Source organism: Pseudoliparis swirei, chromosome 13 (assembly GCF_029220125.1).
Source record: "Pseudoliparis swirei isolate HS2019 ecotype Mariana Trench chromosome 13, NWPU_hadal_v1, whole genome shotgun sequence".
NCBI classification, from domain to species: Eukaryota; Metazoa; Chordata; class Actinopteri; order Perciformes; family Liparidae; genus Pseudoliparis; species Pseudoliparis swirei.
In genome coordinates, this window is record NC_079400.1 from 17,588,827 (window position 1) to 17,607,264 (window position 18,438).

The 18,438-nt window shown below is 44.1% G+C and overlaps 4 protein-coding genes across 4 annotated transcripts in view; 1 reads left to right on the plus strand and 3 right to left on the minus strand.

The window, feature by feature from the left end:
• Positions 1-51: 51 nt before the first annotated feature.
• bricd5 (BRICHOS domain containing 5) lies at positions 52-3,775 on the minus strand. The gene is made up of 6 exons (XM_056430531.1): positions 3,635-3,775; positions 3,259-3,399; positions 3,029-3,178; positions 2,819-2,926; positions 1,565-1,715; positions 52-487 (listed from the first exon to the last, which is right to left on the minus strand). The coding sequence occupies exons 1-6, from the start codon at positions 3,686-3,688 to the stop codon at positions 393-395; spliced, it is 699 nt and encodes a 232-aa protein (XP_056286506.1). The 5' UTR covers positions 3,689-3,775; the 3' UTR covers positions 52-392.
• Positions 3,776-4,205: 430 nt separating this feature from the next.
• pgp (phosphoglycolate phosphatase) lies at positions 4,206-7,210 on the minus strand. The gene is made up of 2 exons (XM_056430261.1): positions 5,947-7,210; positions 4,206-5,296 (listed from the first exon to the last, which is right to left on the minus strand). The coding sequence occupies exons 1-2, from the start codon at positions 6,539-6,541 to the stop codon at positions 4,971-4,973; spliced, it is 921 nt and encodes a 306-aa protein (XP_056286236.1). The 5' UTR covers positions 6,542-7,210; the 3' UTR covers positions 4,206-4,970.
• Positions 7,211-7,301: 91 nt separating this feature from the next.
• Positions 7,302-10,616, minus strand: zdhhc4 (zinc finger DHHC-type palmitoyltransferase 4). Its single transcript, XM_056430260.1, has 6 exons — positions 10,037-10,616; positions 9,835-9,908; positions 9,558-9,736; positions 8,136-8,261; positions 7,811-8,055; positions 7,302-7,719 (listed from the first exon to the last, which is right to left on the minus strand). Exons 1-6 carry the CDS (start codon positions 10,157-10,159, stop codon positions 7,420-7,422), a joined length of 1,047 nt encoding a protein of 348 aa, XP_056286235.1. The 5' UTR covers positions 10,160-10,616; the 3' UTR covers positions 7,302-7,419.
• A 5,492-nt stretch (positions 10,617-16,108) lies between these two features.
• grid2ipb (glutamate receptor, ionotropic, delta 2 (Grid2) interacting protein, b) overlaps positions 16,109-18,438 on the plus strand; it is a 34,582-nt gene continuing 32,252 nt past the window's right edge. Inside the window, exon 1 of the mRNA XM_056429702.1 lies at positions 16,109-17,079. The gene's annotated coding sequence lies outside the window, so the exon portion shown is untranslated. The remainder of the gene's footprint in view (positions 17,080-18,438) is intronic.

Consider the following 18,438-nt stretch of genomic DNA (forward strand, 5'->3'; position numbering starts at 1 on the left):
CAAATACACAAGTCTTTTATTTAACAGATTCCCCAAAAAATAATAATAATCTTATCACAATACATAATTAAACTGCCACAGTGGATTACAGGAAATACATTCAGAGGCATTTAAAAAGAAGAATAAGAAAATAAATGCACTCTAATCTCGGCAGAGGGGATATTATTCAGAGAGTGACGGGCTTCTGAAGATAACCGCGACAGCCTGTCTCCATCTCTTCTCTCTCGGAAGGATGAAAGTGGACTGGGAGGGTTGGCCGCTTCACTGGTTCTGCAAGCGGCCGCATGGCACAAAGGAAACAGTCAAAGCTGGCGTCTGGTCTTTTTGCTTTTTTTTTCTTGGAGAGGGAGCTAAAAATCTGATCTTTCACTGGGAGGATGAAGAGAACATAGTCACTCTGGCAGGTAGTAGAAGCACACAGACACACAGATGTTGCTGGGAAAGCAGATGTCGATGCAGAAGTAGACCAGCCTCTGTTTCCCCGGGCCTGAAAACAAGACGCCACATCATCACACTGGAAACTTAGTCACATTCTAATGATTCATTGACAATATTTACAACAGTTTATGGTGTAGAAGCAGACTGATTTTTAAAGTTCGACGCCACCACAGACTGAGTCTGATGAAAGGTCAATGCTGGACGTCAGATTAGTTTTAGGTTTCGGACTCGTTGGTTCTTTATGGCGTTGCCAGCTGGCTCGTTTCAAAAGCTCCTTCATGCGTTGTCTGGGTAAACTGACCCCCCAACTTCTGGTGCGACCATGCATACTTTACTAATATCTAAGATAACATGTCATAAGACACTTTTATCCAGGATTCAGTATACAACTAAATAAAAAACGAAGTTTGTGTACCCATTTAAAAAAGAAGGCATTGGTCTATTTTTATCTATATGCCACGAAAAGACCGAAACCAACATCGTGAGACGAAGGACTTTCTGACTTCTCTAGCGAAGCCTGTGTGTTTCTACTAAATACACATCTTTAAAACACGTCTACGTATACAACATATTGAAATATATATACATATATTTAAATATATATATGTATATATATATATATATATACACATGTATATATATAAATATATTCATATATATATGTATGTATATATACATACATGTATATATTTTAATATATTCAAATATATAGATGTATGCATATATAAATATATTTGTATGTAGTTACATATTTATATATGTTTATATATATACACATATAGTTCAATATACATACATATTTATATTTACATACATACATATTTATATTTATTTCAATATATTTAAATAAACATATATAGAATATTATTTACAAATATATGTATATATATATTATTTACATATATATATATATAGATTATTATTTACAAATATATAGATTATTATTTACAAAGGCTAAGGCTGGGCACTGTAGCTTTTAGCAGTGAGTATTTACAGTAAATAAACAATAGTGCCCGTGTTGATGGTAACGAAGTGACATGTCATCGAGTGCAATATGTGACTTTGTGGACTCACTGATGTGGCACAGAGAATAACCCGTTTAAAAAAACAACAACCAAGTCCTCACCCTCGACCCTCCTGGTCCAGTGGATGGCGCTGTCCCGACACAGAGCCTGGAGAGGCTCCTCCAGCGTGGCCGCGTCCACCCTGCTGTCCGCCAGCACCCCCAGGAACTCCGTCTGCCTCCGGGTCTCGTTCCCGGACAGCTGGAAGTGACTCTGATGAGGACGGTATCGCAAAAAAAAACCAAGTCAACGGTCGTATTTCATACGTGAGAGAAATCATGGAAACATCGGGGAGGAAACCCCCAGATTGAAACTGAGGCTGCTTTTCACCCGATGTCTTTGCTGATGAGGTCATGGCACCACTTACACCTGCGATTTACTCCAACAGTGAACCATCTAATGTGCCCTTGTGCTTGAGTGCAACAACCTTTTTTTCTTCTTTTTTTTTACCACCTTAGCTGCAAAAAGACCAAGAGGACCTTTGTGCTACTCTCCATCCTCGAGGGGCCCTTTCCCCTCTTTCTAAAGATTAAATGACGGCAGTCAGAACCGAGGAGCTGCATGAGAGGTACGTGACGGACTAAAACAAGTGGAATGGGTGCTATTGTGCAAAAAAAAGAGGAAAGAATAGGATAAGGCGGAAAAAACAAAGTCTCATCTCAGGTTACCTGCGAGGTTCCACATCATCGAGGCCATTTGACTTAGATTATCAATATCACACACACACACACACACACACACACACACACACACACACACACACACACACACACACACACACACACACACACACACACACACACACACACACACACACACACACACGGCTGTGTTTAAAGTCAGTCTTAAAAGCCCTCGCACAGAGTGGCCATTGTGCCCGCTGCGGGGCTCTGGCCTCCTGTAAGCGGATCCCGGGGGCCACGGTGTGGGGGGGCCCGGAGGGGATCGGATGTGCTGAGGAATTCAGGCGTGGAGGCGGCGAGAGAGGGAGACTAGACGCCTCTTCATGCAGGACCCCGGCCTGCTTTGTGAAACCTAGACGGAAACCTCCAGCGGGTCCTTCTGGGACTACGCTGCGAGTCAGGGGTCACGAGCGCCAGCTCGCGCATTAGCGAAGACGGCGACTTTACAAAAACACCCGACGGAGTTAAAAGGGCAAACTCCCCCCTTTCTTCCATTTGGCCAGGTGTGCGTTTTCACCTGGAGTCTCGTGTGTCCTGAACGCGGCGAGGGAGAACCTCTTCCGTTACACGAGTTCTGGCCCCCGGGTTCTCACGCGTCGAGATGTCGCTGCCCCCCCCCCACCCCCCGGTTACCTTGTGCGTTGACTCGCGGAGGAGGCCGTGCACGTTGTCGTAGTCGGGCTTCTCCATCTTCCGCAGGAAGCAGCCGTCCGGCTCGACGGGCTTGTAGCAGATCAGACCCTGCGACGCGACAGCAGACCGTCAGACAGCTCGCCGCCAGCATGTACCCGTGAAACACGTGCACACGTCAACACCCCCCCCTCCCCCCTGGGGCACACGCACATGTTTGACGTCGAAGAGCACGGTGGACGTCCGGTTGGCGGGTGAGGTCACAGAAAAGGTCACCAGGTCCTTCTGCTGGTCCACGACGGCCAACTGGTTGATCAGGACTCCGGTCTGATCCGGGACCGTGATTCGGACGACCTGTAGAGACTACACAGAAGCAGCAGACGGATTAATGACGAGCTGGGGTCAGATTATGACGGAGGTGATGGTGCGAGGCGTGCGTTTACCTCAGGGTGAGGCCGAGGAAGCCCCAGGTGGCCCGTCAAACCCAGGGCGATGACCACCAGGAGCAGGGAGGCCGAGAGGCTGACCCAGAAGGCCTTGTGCGGGAAGCGGGACTGGGTGCACGCAGCAGAGCCCCCCCCATCCTGGAGAACCGGTGACACATTACTTTACTTAAACATCAAACTGTAGCGGGCTTGGTAAACTGTCTGGCTGCCGAGAAACAGAAGGAAACAAAACATGTTCTACATGGAGCAATACCTGGAATTCCCAAACATCATGCAACCAGAACTGGATTTTGCATATAAGCAGAAAAAACCACCACCAGACGACATGTCATGTCCCGCCATCTGAAATGCACGTTGAGTGAAGTCTGCTCACCGTGCAGCGGGGCTCCTCCGAGCCGGCGTCTGAATGTTTCCAGCAGCGCAGCATCCTGTGTCCCTGGCCGGCTCCTCACTCGGTCTGCTCCCTCCTCAGAGCTAGGCATGGAGCTGTGGTCATGACTGAGGAGGCGATACACCTGACCAGCTTCTCTTTGTCCCAGCAGCCCCCCCCCCCCAAACCCCCTCCCTTCCTTCTTCTCCTTCCTCCTCCCCAAAACATTCCCCCACGACTCTCGGTCTTGCCAAACTCAATTTGTCCGAGGTCCTGTCTTCCTGCAATTTCCTCCCTTTTAACGTCTACTGTGACTTATGAGTCTCTGACATTATCCCCCCCCCCCCCCCCCCCCCCCAAACACACACTTAGATGAGAGGAATTGGCCGCCCTCCCCGGCCCAGACAACGGACAGAGGGGCGAGGCGGCCGCAGCGTGGAGAAGCCTCTCATCAGCCGAGAGGCGATACAGCATCCAGCCGATGACAATCCACGGTGACTTAAGGCCGAGGGGGACGTTTGCTTTGTTCACTTGGAACTTAAAAAAAACAAAAGAAGCCACATGAGAGCAGATGCCGATTTAGTAGATAGTTAGAATTTTATTTGTATATAACAAAGCATTTGACGTTCAGTGATTCGGGGAGTCAGATGGAAACGAGACGGGAAGAAGGACGATCGGGGGAGCGTCTTAACGATGTAGGAGTACGAATCCCTGAACGTAACGTGGCATCGCACCTCGAGTACCGCTGCAAGTGTTTACGCTTTCTGCTGAGCCGTGAAGAAAACTGAAAGGTCGGACCCAGCTCAGTGACTTTTGGCCTATTATTATTATCTATAGCCTCTAAAACAGCTGTACACACACATTCTACAGAACTGAGGATCCATTGTGTGTGTGCTCATTTCCTCATTTCCCTCCTCGAGTTTGACTTGTAGTTGCTTAAAGAGAGGGGGGGGGGGGATTGCATCACAGGCTGGTTCTTTTAAAGTACACTCTCCTTACTCACTTCCACAAAAAGAAAGAACATACACACATCTAAACAATACTGCAAATCCTTGTTCTCACGTTATTATTATTATTAATAAATCAATCGTTAATATCATGTTAAATAAGCATGTTTTTAATCGTGGTTTAGTTCAATGTTGGAGTCTTTGTGTCTCGTCTGTCACGCATCAGCGAGTTGCTCGGCTGTGACTCGGTTAAAGAGACGATTATTCACGTTAATCCAATGTGACGAATGTTCCCTTTTTTAGAAGACAATGGAGAGTCTGGCCTGTGACGGGCGAGTCAGATTCTGCGGGTTTGCAGCTGCTCGGCCATCGCGTCGCTACACCGCCGGTTCTCATCCCTGCAGAGCCGGGAGGAGGTCTGCGATGCTGTCCACGTAATAATCCGGCACCATCTTCTGCCTCTCGGCGCAGCCGCTCTTCTGATGGGCCTCGGCGTCCGCCACGGTGCTGACCCCCGTGAGGGTGAGGAGGGTCTTCAGGCCGCAGTTGGAGCCCAGCATGATGTCCGTGTCCAAGCGGTCGCCCACCATCAGGCAGCGAGCGGGGTCCACGCCGAACTTGGACGCCACGCAGTCGAACATGAACCGGTTGGGTTTGCCCACCGTCTGGGCCTGGCGTTGGGCGGCTGTCTCCACGGCCTGCAGCAGGCAGCCTGTACCTGGGGGAGGAGGAGGAGTGAAGGGCAAAAGGTGAGGAGACCGTGAACTCAAGTTTCCCTTCAGTTACCAGCTGGTTCACTTATCAATAGGCCCTTTTTACTGCAGCCATTTTCACATGACCTTTTCCATTTAGGTTGGCGTAACATACAAATCCCCCCCCCCCCCCCAATACACCTTGAAAACACAATGTTTGGGCATACGGTGTGATTGTAAGTCGCTTTGGATAAAAGCATCAGCTAACTGTAATGTGAATATAAAATAATGGAAGACCTTGCTTGTTTTTACAATTAAAAGATATAATGTGCCAACATTAAGACATGGCTGGAGAAAAAAAGACATCTTCTGAGTCATAGAAAAATTCTCTCCAGGAAGAAGCCTTGATGATGACTTGCTTCTGAGAGTGTATCTTAGTTTCCAGCATGCTTTTCTGTGCATGTTTGAGTGTATTTGAGCCATTTTTAAGTAATAATAATGTATTTAGTAATAATATGTCATGCATGTCATACTCTGACAAATCCAACAAAGACCTTTATATTTCACCAAACAACTCATTTGAGTGGTGCATCACAAACTAGTGTAGCATCTCCACTAATGAGCCACCTGTGTCTGCGCATGCGTGTGCTTGTTTGTGCAGAGTGCGCGTGCCTACCTGGAACGGCCTTGCCCCCCTCCAGGGGCAGCCGGGTGTCCCGGTTGGTCCCCACGAACAGACACGCCGGCTGCGTCAGGTACTGCATGGCTCGGTTGACTTTCATGTAACTGAAGTGTTCATCGAAACCGACCACCACCGCCTTCACGTCGGGGTCCAGGGCCACGTTGGCCCAGTCGTTCTGCTTCCCGGCGACGTGGTCCGGTCCCACGCCGGTCTGCCGGATCCCCACCGCCTCCAGCTCCTGCCTCATGGCGTCGCTCCCTACCAGGTACACTTTCCCCTGCAGCTCGCAGACGGTCTTCAGGTACATGGCGGAGCAGTACGCCGTGCCGAACACCTCGTCTTCCTTGGTGTCGAACCCCAACGTGGACATTTTGTCGACGTACATCTTCCTGGTCTTGGTGCTGTTGTTGGTGACGTAGAAGACCCGCTTCCCTCGCTCCTTGAGCAGGCTAATGACCCGCGGGGCCCCGGGCACGGCCTGGTCCCCGCGCCAGATGACCCCGTCGCAGTCGAACAGGACGCTGTCCACCGAGTCCAGCACTTGTTTCACCAGAGCTCCGCTCAGCCGGGTGCATGGCGGCACAGGCATCAGGGAGTTGAACTGAGCAGTCACGCGCTGTCAAGATTTTCAAAAAACAGTTACGTTACCGTTACCGCGCGACGTCACAGCCGTTAGTGTCATAAAGTCCCGTAAGCTTTCGTCGCCGTTGTTTCGGTAAAACAAGAGTAGTTACCCCCGAGTGTTAAACAATTTACGGTGGAGGCGGAAAAAAAATGCCTGACCTTCCGCGGAGTGTTGCGTCAATCCTTTGGTTTACTTCCGTACCGGCTTAAAGGAACAGGAGCCGCCGCGGAAAGGTATTTGTTATAGTTTCTTCACGATGTATTTAATCCAACGGCAAACGTCCAAGTCCAGTCCCAACCGGGTCAGAGCTCCTGTCGAGAAACCCAGTTCCCGAACCTGTATTCGTCTTTCCATAAAGGAAGGAAAAAAAGTATACTGCGTTGGGTATCACAGCGACTAAGTAATCTCCTTAGCATCAAACTACATCTCCCATGAGCTTTCAGGGCAAGTGGTTCGCTGCTCCTAATGCCGGCTTCACTGACCCCTGACACGGCATTTTTAACTTGTGAAATGAAATCATTAAATTATTGATTTTAAATGCCGATATAAATATATTTAAATATAAATATATATATATATATATTGGAAGCTTTGGAAGCTTGAGCTGAATGGTTTAATTTAATTAACAGACTTTTACCTTTGTTTACCTTTGCGTTTGCTGTCAATGTGTTCAGAGCTTTTCCAATATGCAACACCTTATGAGAGATAAACACTAAACCCCATAAAGAATTCCCTAAATGCAAACTTTATTTCTTCAGTCAACAGCAGTTCTTAGGGACAGCGACCCATGTGTGACAGTAAATGCAGCATAAAAATACAGACAGCGGTGTCTTTTTTTTCTCTCAGTTGTCTTTCTTTTTAACAGGTTGTGGGGGAAAGAAAATCTCCCCCAGGTTTTGGCGTAGCCCTCTGCTATAGTAGTATCTTTTGGAGTGGTCTGGCACTGGGCTGCAGAGGCGCTCTGCTGTTGCAGTCGGGTGGCAGTGCCGACACACGTACCCTCGACTTTTGTACCACTCGTTGGAGGTCTGGTTGACGAGAGCCAGGTAGGAATGGAAAAGGGCATAACCCGCCAGGAGGAAGAAGACGAAGACCAGAAATCCCAGCATGAAGACGATCCGGGGGAAGGTCAGGAAGAGATGCTGGAGGGACAGGTCAGAGGTCAACATGAGGTATTACATTGTGGAATGTGGCTTTATGAAACGCAGCATGTAAGGAAGTACTGAGGCTCACCTGTACAACAAACAGGGGCCCCGCTGACTGCTGCTGGCCGTCCTCGTCTACGTAACTGGCCCTTAGAAGCCCTGAGCGCAGTACGGCGTGAAACAGCATGTCCCCCGTCAGGACGGCGACGTCGCCCGCCAACGCGCACACGCTGAACAGGTAAAGCAGGAAGTGACGCGTGTTCTGAGCACCGATGCAGTTGTTCACCCAGACACAGTGGTGGTCAAAACGTTGGACACACCTGTTGCAGACCCCTGAAATACAGACGGCATAATATAAAAAAACAATAAGACACAATATTTTCTATGGTATATATTTATTATTCTTTACTCACTGCAGTGTTTGGAGCGAGCCGGTTTGATGAGCTGGCAGGTTTCGCAGGAGACTCCTGGGTGAAACAGCCTCCTGTCGTAAGGATAGACGCTCAGTTGGCCGGTGATTTTCTTCTTCGTCACGGTGCCTGCCAGAGGAGAGAGTTGCGTTAGTACATATATATTATATATTATATATATATACACTAGCGTTCAAAAGTTTGGGGTCACTGAGAAATATCTTTATTTTTCAAAGAAAAGCACTGTTTTTTCAATAAAGATAACATTAATCAAAAATACCCTCTATACATTGTTAATGTGGTAAATGACTATTCTAGGTGGAAACGTCTGGTTTCTAATGAAATATCTCCAGAGGTGTATAGAGGCCCATTTCCATCAACGATCACTCCAGTGTTCTAATGGTACATTGTGTTTGCTAATCGCCTTAGAAGACTAATGGATGATTAGAAAACCCTTGTGCAATTATGTTAGCACAGCTGAAAACAGTTATGCTGGTGATATAAGCTATACAACTGGCCTTCCTTTGAGCTTGAAGTTTGAAGAACAAAATTAATACTTCAAATATTAATCATTATTTCTAACCTTGTCAATGTCTTGACTATATTTTCTATTCAATTTACAATTCATTTGATAAATAAAAGTGAGTTTTCATGGAAGACACGAAATTGTCTGGATGACCCCAAACTTTTGAACGGTAGTGTGTTTATATATATATATATATATATATATACACACTACTGGTCAAAAGTTTTAGAACATCCATATTTTTCCATTTCTTTATTGAAATGTAAGCAGTTCTAGTCCAGTGAATAACTGAAAGGTCAGCGGCAAACTAACAGGTTCAACAAAAAAAGTTTAGGTTACCAAAAACTGGAAAATAATGTACATTTCAGAGTTATACAAAAAGGCCTTTTTCAGGGAACAAGTAAAAGCAAACTACAAGTGTAACACACATGTGGGAACTTCTGCAAAGGTCTTGGGAAGAACTTTCTGAACAATATTTGATTTCCATTGTAGAAAGAATGCTATACGAGTGTGTTCGGCTGTTATATCTGCAAAAGGTGTCAAGCATTTAAATTATATTTTGTTGAGCAAAACGATTCAAGTTTTTTTTTTTATTATCTCCAATTATTTATTTGTTGTATGCTTTAATTTCAGAGCACATTGAGAAATTAAACTGTACATTTCAATAAAAACTGGAGAAATGGAGGTGTTCTAAATCTTTTGACCGGTAGTGTGTATATATATATATTTATTATTTTTCTCCTTTTTTCTTCTTTAATAATCTACTTCACTTTTTATTAACAAAGTTAAATAAAGTCTATATGATCCGATACTTAATAAAACAGCTTTTCCACACGCTTGCAAGTGTCTATATATAATATTATTCGAACAATAAGTATGAATCTATGTAAAACACTAACCTGGATCTCTCTTGATGCAGAGGTAGAAGAAGAAGTTCTTGACGGCCAGCAGGACGTAAGGCACAGACAGACTGGTCAGAGTGGTGTCCATCTCCCTGCAGAAGCCAAACACCTCGTAGGTGAACTCTGCAGACACAGCAGCTTCGAGCAGGATATGCAGGTAGATGAACATGTTGCTCCTGCAATGAGAAGAAAACAATACAGCGTTATGCTTGTTTAGCTCTGGAATAATATATGCCTGGAACGTGTATTTCTGGAGAAACTTAAAACCACAAACCTCTGATGAAACAGCCTGTGCAAAGTCCACTGTGAAAGCTTTTGGAGGCATTTTGGCGTAAACGGTGCAACCACCTGTGATGAGAATTGTCGGCAGCTTTGATGTCAGGCAACGTGTGAGGCTCTGTATTCTGGTGCAACAGCGACACCCAGTGGCCATTTGTGGAATTACAGTAACAAAAAACCACAAACTTGATTCTTACCTTTCCTACCCAGTTGAAGAGGACACTAAACGGTGTTTTCTGCTGGCCGGAATACTTACAAACGAGGACGATACACGTCAGCACCACCACGACGTAGACGGCGAACAGGCTGAGGAAATCCATCAGAGAGAAGCCACAGGCAACATGTGTTTCTGGGACTAACTCGCCGCGTACAGGTAGCACACTCCACAAGAAGCTACACCTGTGTTACTGTTGATCTTCTTCGGTTGTTTGAACGCGATGAGGTAGTCTTTAAAACAAATTAAATAACGTTGGGTGCTCCGTCTTCTCGACCTAAATCTCAGGTGACCAAATCTACGTTAGCATGCTAGCGTACCATCGTCAGTTTGCTAGCTAACCTGCTCATCAATTCCCGCTTTCTTTCCACTTTTTTAAAAGCCATTTAACTACTCATTCCTCCCCGGTAGCTTCTAGTAGTGGTCACATATAGGTTAGCTGCCTTTTCAGTGTTTCTTCTCACGTCAACATCGCTGTTATTGCTAGCGCGCGTGGCGTCACTTTTGGTGCTGGTCTGTAAACAATGCTACTTCCGTAGCATCGATGGAGCTAACCTCCAAGCTAACAGCTGAGAGGTTGTTTCTAACTTGTTCTTCTTCTTCTTCTTCTTCTTCTTCTTCTGTGGTGTTTTACGGCAGCTTGCATCCTTTAAGTTGCACTACTGCCATCTTCCGGTTCCTAGCTACTATACTTTCCCCATCAGTCCTGTTGCTCGCAAAAATTGCATGAAACACCCTCTTCCCACACCACTCGACCCCCACTCCAATATACTTCCTATCTCGCTTCCCTTCATCCCTTGTCTCTCCATTTCTTCCAACATGACCTTCCTTTCTGACCTGTATTTATTGCATGTGGTAACAACATGTTGTACCGTTTCTGGTGCCTGGCAGCACTCACAAAGTCCAGTTGGGTGTTTCCCCATCACAAATAATGTGCTGCATAAATAGCTGTGCCCAATCCTCAATCTTGCCATTGTGACTTCTTCCCTCCTATTTCCTCCCCTGACTTTTACCCCCCTCACTTTACTCTGAATTGAGTACAAGTGTCTCCCCCTCGTCTCCTGGTCCCATTGACGTTGCCACACCCTGTTGATATTTTCCTTGATGATGCCCTTTCCCTCTGCTTTAGATAACTTAACATCTACTTGTACTCTGTTTTCCTTTAGTGCTTGTTTGGCTAGCTTGTCCACTTTCTCATTCCCTCTGATACCTACATGAGCCGGCACCCATAAAAATACTACTTCAATGCCTTGCTCCACTGCTCTTGAGCTCATTGTCAATATTTTAAACAGTAGATCTTGTCGCGTTTTGGACAGACCTGACTTCAGACTGGCGAGTGCCGACATGGAGTCACTGCACACAAGGACTTTGCCTGGTCTTTGTTTCTCAATCCACTCTAATGCCAAGACAAGTGCATACAATTCAACTGAATACACAGCCAGAAAATCCGAAGTGCGTTTGTATATTTCATAATGTTTGCTCGGGACTGAAACAGCAGACCCTGTACTGCCTGCAACTGGATCTTTAGATCCATCAGTGAAAACCTGCACATGCTCTACATATTTTCCAGCTGTGTACTCATAGAACTCACTCACTAGATCAGGATTCTTTTGTTTTACCTTAATCTGCAGCAACTCCATGTCTACCTCTGGTTCCTTCAGCAACCACACAGGAGTTATTGGCCAAATGACAGTAGGGATAATCTCTATCTCAGAGACTCCTAGGCTTCTTGCTGCTGCTTCTCCTATCCAGCCAAAACTCGTCTTTGGCACTTTGTGCCTTTCCCAACATGCCTGCAGTACTTTTTTAGTTGGATGACTACCCTCATGACCTCTCAAATTTACCCAATAATTACCCAGCAGTTGCTTTCTGCGAAGACCCAGTGGCATTTCTCCGGTCTCTACTTGGATGGCGCACACAGGTGATGTTCTTACTGCCCCTATACAGATTCTCAAGGCCCTGGCCTGGATAACATCTAGCTGCTTAAGTGCGGTTTCTGAAGCTGACCCATATGCTACACTACCATAATCTAATCTGGATTTAATTAAAGCTTTGTACATGTGCAGTAGAGATGCAACCTCTGCTCCCCAGTCCAACCCTACCGGACATCTCAATACATTAATTACTTTTTTACACTTATCGCTAACGTTTTTAATGTGGTCCTTCCATGTTAATCTGCTGTCAAAGTGTACTCCTAAGAAACGAAACGTCTCTACTATTTCTAAATTGCTCCCATACAGCTTCAGCTGACAGTTTCCCCTGGTTCTCCGTCTGGTAAAGAGCATTACTTTCGTTTTTTCTGCTGAAAATCTGAATCCCCATTTCTTCCCCCACAGTTCAACTTGCTTTATCCCTTCTTGCAATTTTTTAACAATATGTTCCAAGTTTCTACCCTTTTTCCATAGAGCCCCATCATCTGCAAATAGTGACCTTCCCACATCTGGTGAGACCTTTCCAAAGATGTCATTTATTGCAATGCAAAATAAAATAGGACTTACCACACTCCCTTGTGGTGTCCCATTTTCTACCTCAAATGTTCTTGATCTTTCAGTCCCTACTTTTACCTGGATAGTTCTTTTATCTAAAAATTCCCTAACCCAATTAAACAGTTTCCCCCCAATTCCTATGGAATGCATTTTAATCAATAGCCCTTCCCTCCATAGCATATCATACGCCTTTTCTACATCAAAAAACACTGCTGCCACAGTTTCTTTGTTAACCTGTACCTTTCTTACATCATCTTCTAAACATAGGATTGAATCCAAGGTTCCCCTACCTTTCCTAAATCCACTCTGGCACCCTACTAGTATCCGATGTTTCTCTACATAGTACATTAATCTCTCATTTACCATCCGTTCCATAAATTTGCATATATTCGACGTTAGCGCAATTGGCCTATAATTTGATGGGTTACTGGCATCTTTCCCTGGCTTCCTTATAGGGACAATCACAGCCTCCTTCCACCTTGCTGGTATGCTACCTTCCTCCCACACTTTATTATACAATGTTAACAATTTATTCAGCCCCTCTCCACTTAATTGTTTTACCATAATGTAACATATATGTCATCATTTCCTGGGGCAGTCATTCCAGCTTTAGCAACTGCTCTTGTTAGCTCCCCTATTGTAAATGGTACACTTAGTTCATCTTCAGTATCCTCCTTCTTCCTCAAGGCCTCCCTATGTGTACATCTTGTTTCCTCTCTAGTTCGCTTCCCTTCCTCAGACAGATTATTATTGCTGTGTATCTTTACAAATGTACTAGCCAACATAACAGCTTTCTCTTTATTAGTCACCGCTACCTCTTCTCCATCTTTTAGTACAGGATAACTCCACTCTCTTCTGTCCCTCCCATCTTTCTAATCATTCCCCATATTTCTCCTACTGGTGTTGTATTTCCAACTGTCTCACAAAACTTCCTCCAGTATGTCCTCTTTGCCTGCCTTATTGTCTTTCTCACTAATGCCTGAGCTTTCTTGAACTGTATCATATACTGATAGTTATGGGTTCTTTTCATTAACTTGAATGCCCTGTTTCTATTTCTAACCGCCTCTTTACAAGTATTGGTCCACCATGGTACTGCTTTTCTACTTGCTTTTCCTTTACTTTTTGGGATGGACTCTAGAGCAGCTGCCCTAATGCCTTCTACGATCATATCATTTAGGCTTTCTATAGGCATATCACCATTAATCTTACTCAGATGCCCATCACTCTTTTCCTTAAATCTCTTCCAGTTGGCCTTCCCAAAGACCCATTTTTCACCCCTGGCTTCTTCCACTACTGACATACGAATATTTATTTTACAAAATATCGGGTAGTGATCACTGCCTATAGTTCCCTCATGATATGCTTTCCAATCACACACTGCCGCAATGTTACTCGACACTAGTGTTAGGTCCAGCACAGACTCCTTTCCTGTGCTGACATTAATCCTGGTTTTACTCCCATCATTTATGCAGACTAAATTCCTAACATCTAATAGTTCTTCTATAGTTTGTCCATTGCCATCCGTACTTCCACTCCCCCATAATGTGTTATGTGCGTTGAAGTCCCCACACCATACTATACTTGTCCGATCTTGTCCTTCTATTTCTTCCAATTCTCTCAATTCTAGTTTTACACATGGATTATAATAATTCACAACCACAAATTTCTTCCTATCACTCCAAACTTCAACTACCACATACTCCCTTTCTTGCCCTATACCCAGTACCCTATGGGGAATCCCTTCTTTTATAAAAGTAACACAGCCCCCTCCTTGTCCTTCTTTCCTATCTCTTCGAATTGATACATACCCATTTATTACAAAGTCCAATCTTGGCTTTAGCCACGATTCTTGTATGCACAGGACATCTGGTTTCTCCCTTCTGCTATCTATAAATTTCTTAAGCTCCTGCCCATTGGAAATTAAACTTCTTGCATTCCATTGAAGTATTAACATGATTATCACCCAATACATGCATGCTGGCTTGCCTGTACACTAAGACGGTCTCTCACTTCCTCCCATTTTAAACCTATCATATCAAGATGATGAACTGCTGCTTTAACAATTATTTGAATCCTTTCAGTTTTTGACTTAACCTCAGCAGTTGCATTTATCACCCCTGCTATGAAAGTCACCATCTTCTCCTTCTCTGCCCGTACCCTGACTTTATCATTTCTTTCTGCTTCCACTGCCATTTGGACTTTATTGATACCCTCCTCTGGCTTCTTCTCCTGCCTCACCAACTTAACTGCTTCTGCATAAGTTACATTTCCTTTCCTTCTTGTTTGTTGGACTTCCACCTCTCGCTTCATTGCTTCACATCCCCAATACGCAACACTATGTCTCCCACCGCAGTTGCAGCACTTTGGCTGAACTCCTTCTCCACACTTTCCATATTCATGTTCTCCTCCACACCTGGCACACCTTATCTTTCCTCTGCACACTTTTGCCACATGCCCAAATTCCTGACATTTGAAACACCTCACTGGTTTTGGTGTAAACTCCTTACTCTGTATTTCACAAATCCACAATACAGTTCCAGGAATGTCTTTTCCATCAAACTCTACCAAAATTGTTTCCGTTTCCTTATTCTCTATTCCTCTTGTCATTCATTTAGCACTGTTAACTGCTCCATAGCGTACTATTAAGCTCGCCACCAGATCCTTCATATTCATACTCAAGGGTACTCCAGATATCACTCCCCTAGCGTCATTTGGCCTCTGTTCTCCCACTTTCACCACTTTAAGCACTTTTATCTGTCCAACAACGGCAAGTGTTTTTGCCTTATCAACTTGTTCCTTACTGTTGCACCCAATTAAGAGATTGCCATCTCCCAAGACCCTTGCATACTTCACTTCTCCCAATTGTGCTCTAATTACTTTAGTCAGCTTTAATGGATCAATTTTCTTAACTCCTCCTTCTCCTTCAAATCGTATCACTACATTCAGTAGTTCTGCCTTTGGTTCTCCAACTTCCTCTTCTTCACTCTCGGTTTCACCCAAATTCTCTTTTCCCCTCTTTTTCTTCTTCCTTGTCTTTTCCCACTCATTCTCCCTCCTGCCTCTTGCCTCTCTACCACTTAGCTCCATGCTATCACTATCTTCCTCTACTCCAGCCATCCTGACTGAAGCGTAAAAGTCAAACTTCTGGGTCGACTGTGACCACCTGTTACCTCTCTTCCTGTCTGACCAACTAAGCCGCACCAGAAACTTCCAAATCCAGCAAAAACTCGCGCAAAATCAGCTCCACAGTCTCTCTCTTCAGACTTCGAGCGGAAGTTCGTCAGGACTCCGTTTCTAACTTGTTGACATTGTTATGTGTGTGTGTGTGTGGGGGGGGGGGGGGGGGGGGGCACTATCTTGCTGCATTTCTATAAATGTGAACTTAATCCACTTGTTTTCATTTTACATAATGCAGACATTAAAAACAATTTAAAACATTTATACATAAGTTTTCCCTATGAATAATAAGAAGATACTGTTTTACATAAGTTTCTTTTTGTGATCAAATTTGTATTTATTTTCTGCATGCATTACAAATCAAAAAGTTACAGTGAAGAACAGGACAGGAATGTATATGTAGTGGGCATGTATACATACATGTATGTAGGCATACATACATACATACATATGTATGCATACACACATACATACATGAATAGATACATACACACATACATACATACACTACCGTTCAAAAGTTTGGGGTCACTTAGAAATGTATTTATTTTACAAAGAAAAGCACTGTTTTTTCAATAAAGATAACATTAATCAAAAATACACACTATACATTGTTAATGTGGTAAATGACTATTCTAGGTGGAAACGTCTGGTTTCTAATGAAATATCTCCATAGGTGTATAGAGGCCCATTTCCATCAACTATCACTCCAGTGTTCTAATGGTACATTGTGTTTGCTAATCGCCTTAGAAGACTAATATCTGATTAGAAAACCCTTGTGCAATTATGTTAGCACAGCTGAAAACAGTTATGCTGGTGATATAAGCTGTACAACTGGCCTTCCTTTGAGCTTGAAGTTTGAAGAACAAAATTAATACTTCAAATATTAATCATTATTTCGAACCTTGTCAATGTCTTGACTATATTTTCAATTCAATTTTCAATTCATTTGATAAATAAAAGTGAGTTTTCATGGAAGACACGAAATTGTCTGGATGACCCCAAACTTGTGAACGGTAGTATACATACATACACACATATTCACATACACACATAGACATTACCATAGACATACAAACAAAATAAAAACAACACACTCCAGGAATGTCTTGACGGGAATGTCTTGTTTCCTTTTTCCTGATGAAGACCCCTTATCTGTCCACACTTCTATCGCGTCTGCTCCTGTTCCTCAGTGTTGTGTTCTCTCGGTCGCTGCCATCCAGTGCTCCACACAAAGCCACGAGGCATCACGAGACACCTGTTGGGTCTGGTTGCCGACATGGCCCGACACTCGTGTTACAGCTGGAGAGGGGAGCGTTACTCTGGAGCTCTGCGTGGACATTTATGGATGCTGTTTAAACAGGTACATGCTGTGTGGATGTGCTGTGCCGTGTGTGTGTTGATGCTTTTTCATGTTTCTTATGTCAGATATGTCATAGGTCACAGTGCATATATTTGCTATACAAAAATGGTGCTCAATTTGTGCTGTATGAATGTAAAAATGAGGAAGAATGTATAAGAGTTTAACTGACTGAGTGAAACGACTGAGACAGTTTTAACCGATTCGGTTGCTTTCGGCCTCTCATCGTGACACACACGCTGACGTGTCTTTGCCGTAGTGTAAGAAGAGAGTTTGATTGGAGTGTCTGTCAGGGGAAACAGCCATTTGGGGTTAATTATTTAGTTGTTACCGGACTGCCTGTTCGTTATTGATTTATGACAGTTAACATGCTGGCATCAGGTTATAACCTGCAGGCATCCTCAGTACTTTCTCTTCAGCTTCAATTCAATCTAATTACTATCCCCCTCTACATAATCTCTGATATTCTAAGGTGGAAGGAACAAAGTATATTTACGAGTCTTGTTATTGTAATTGAGTAGGTTTCGTGTATTTATATTCGCTCTGTACTAATTGTCAATTTAAAACAAGCTGTTGCATCGAGTGCATTGAACATATAACTACCATCAGGAGTCGCGTGACGAGAAACCGCCGGAATACTTTGTTTTAAAAACAGCTGAATGAGTATAGAATGACTTTAAACAAGTCCAATGTTCACTCTGCTCGTTCTGTTACGGTCTTCACCAACTCGTGAGAAATACATCGGGGTCTTCATGGTCACCAGCTCGTCACTGACAACGATGAAGGTGAACGATGAAGACGAAGTTCCCCATGAAGCTGAAGCTAACGGGTGGGATCCTCTGTGCCGTTTGTCACTGGACTCGATGCTATTATGGATAAAAACATATTGATACGTGTTTCTCATTAGAGCTCGTTCCTTTTTCAATCACATTATGGTTTTACAGCCACGTGGACATAGCAGCTTTAACCCTTTTAATCCTTATATTTAGATCAGTGTGCTTATTTGTCATTTACAACATTAGAACCACAAGGATTTCACTTTTTATTTTAAATTGTATTTGGTTGAAAAGCCACCGACAGGCAGCAATGCACACTGTTCGCTACTCACACATCCAACTCGTAGACCATTTGAATCTTTTCACTCCATCTTTCACCTAAACTCATCCTCTGATCCAGACTGTTTCTCACACTCTGGTTTATCGCAATACTAATAATAATACGTGTCGTATGCACAATGCCAGTCATGGTTCCAAGATATTCAAGTGTATGTGTTCATTAAGGGAGGGGAGCATGTGTTCCTTCAGTATTAATGACAGGGGGGAGCTCATAATCCTACTAATCCTACAGGATAAAGTCTTAAAT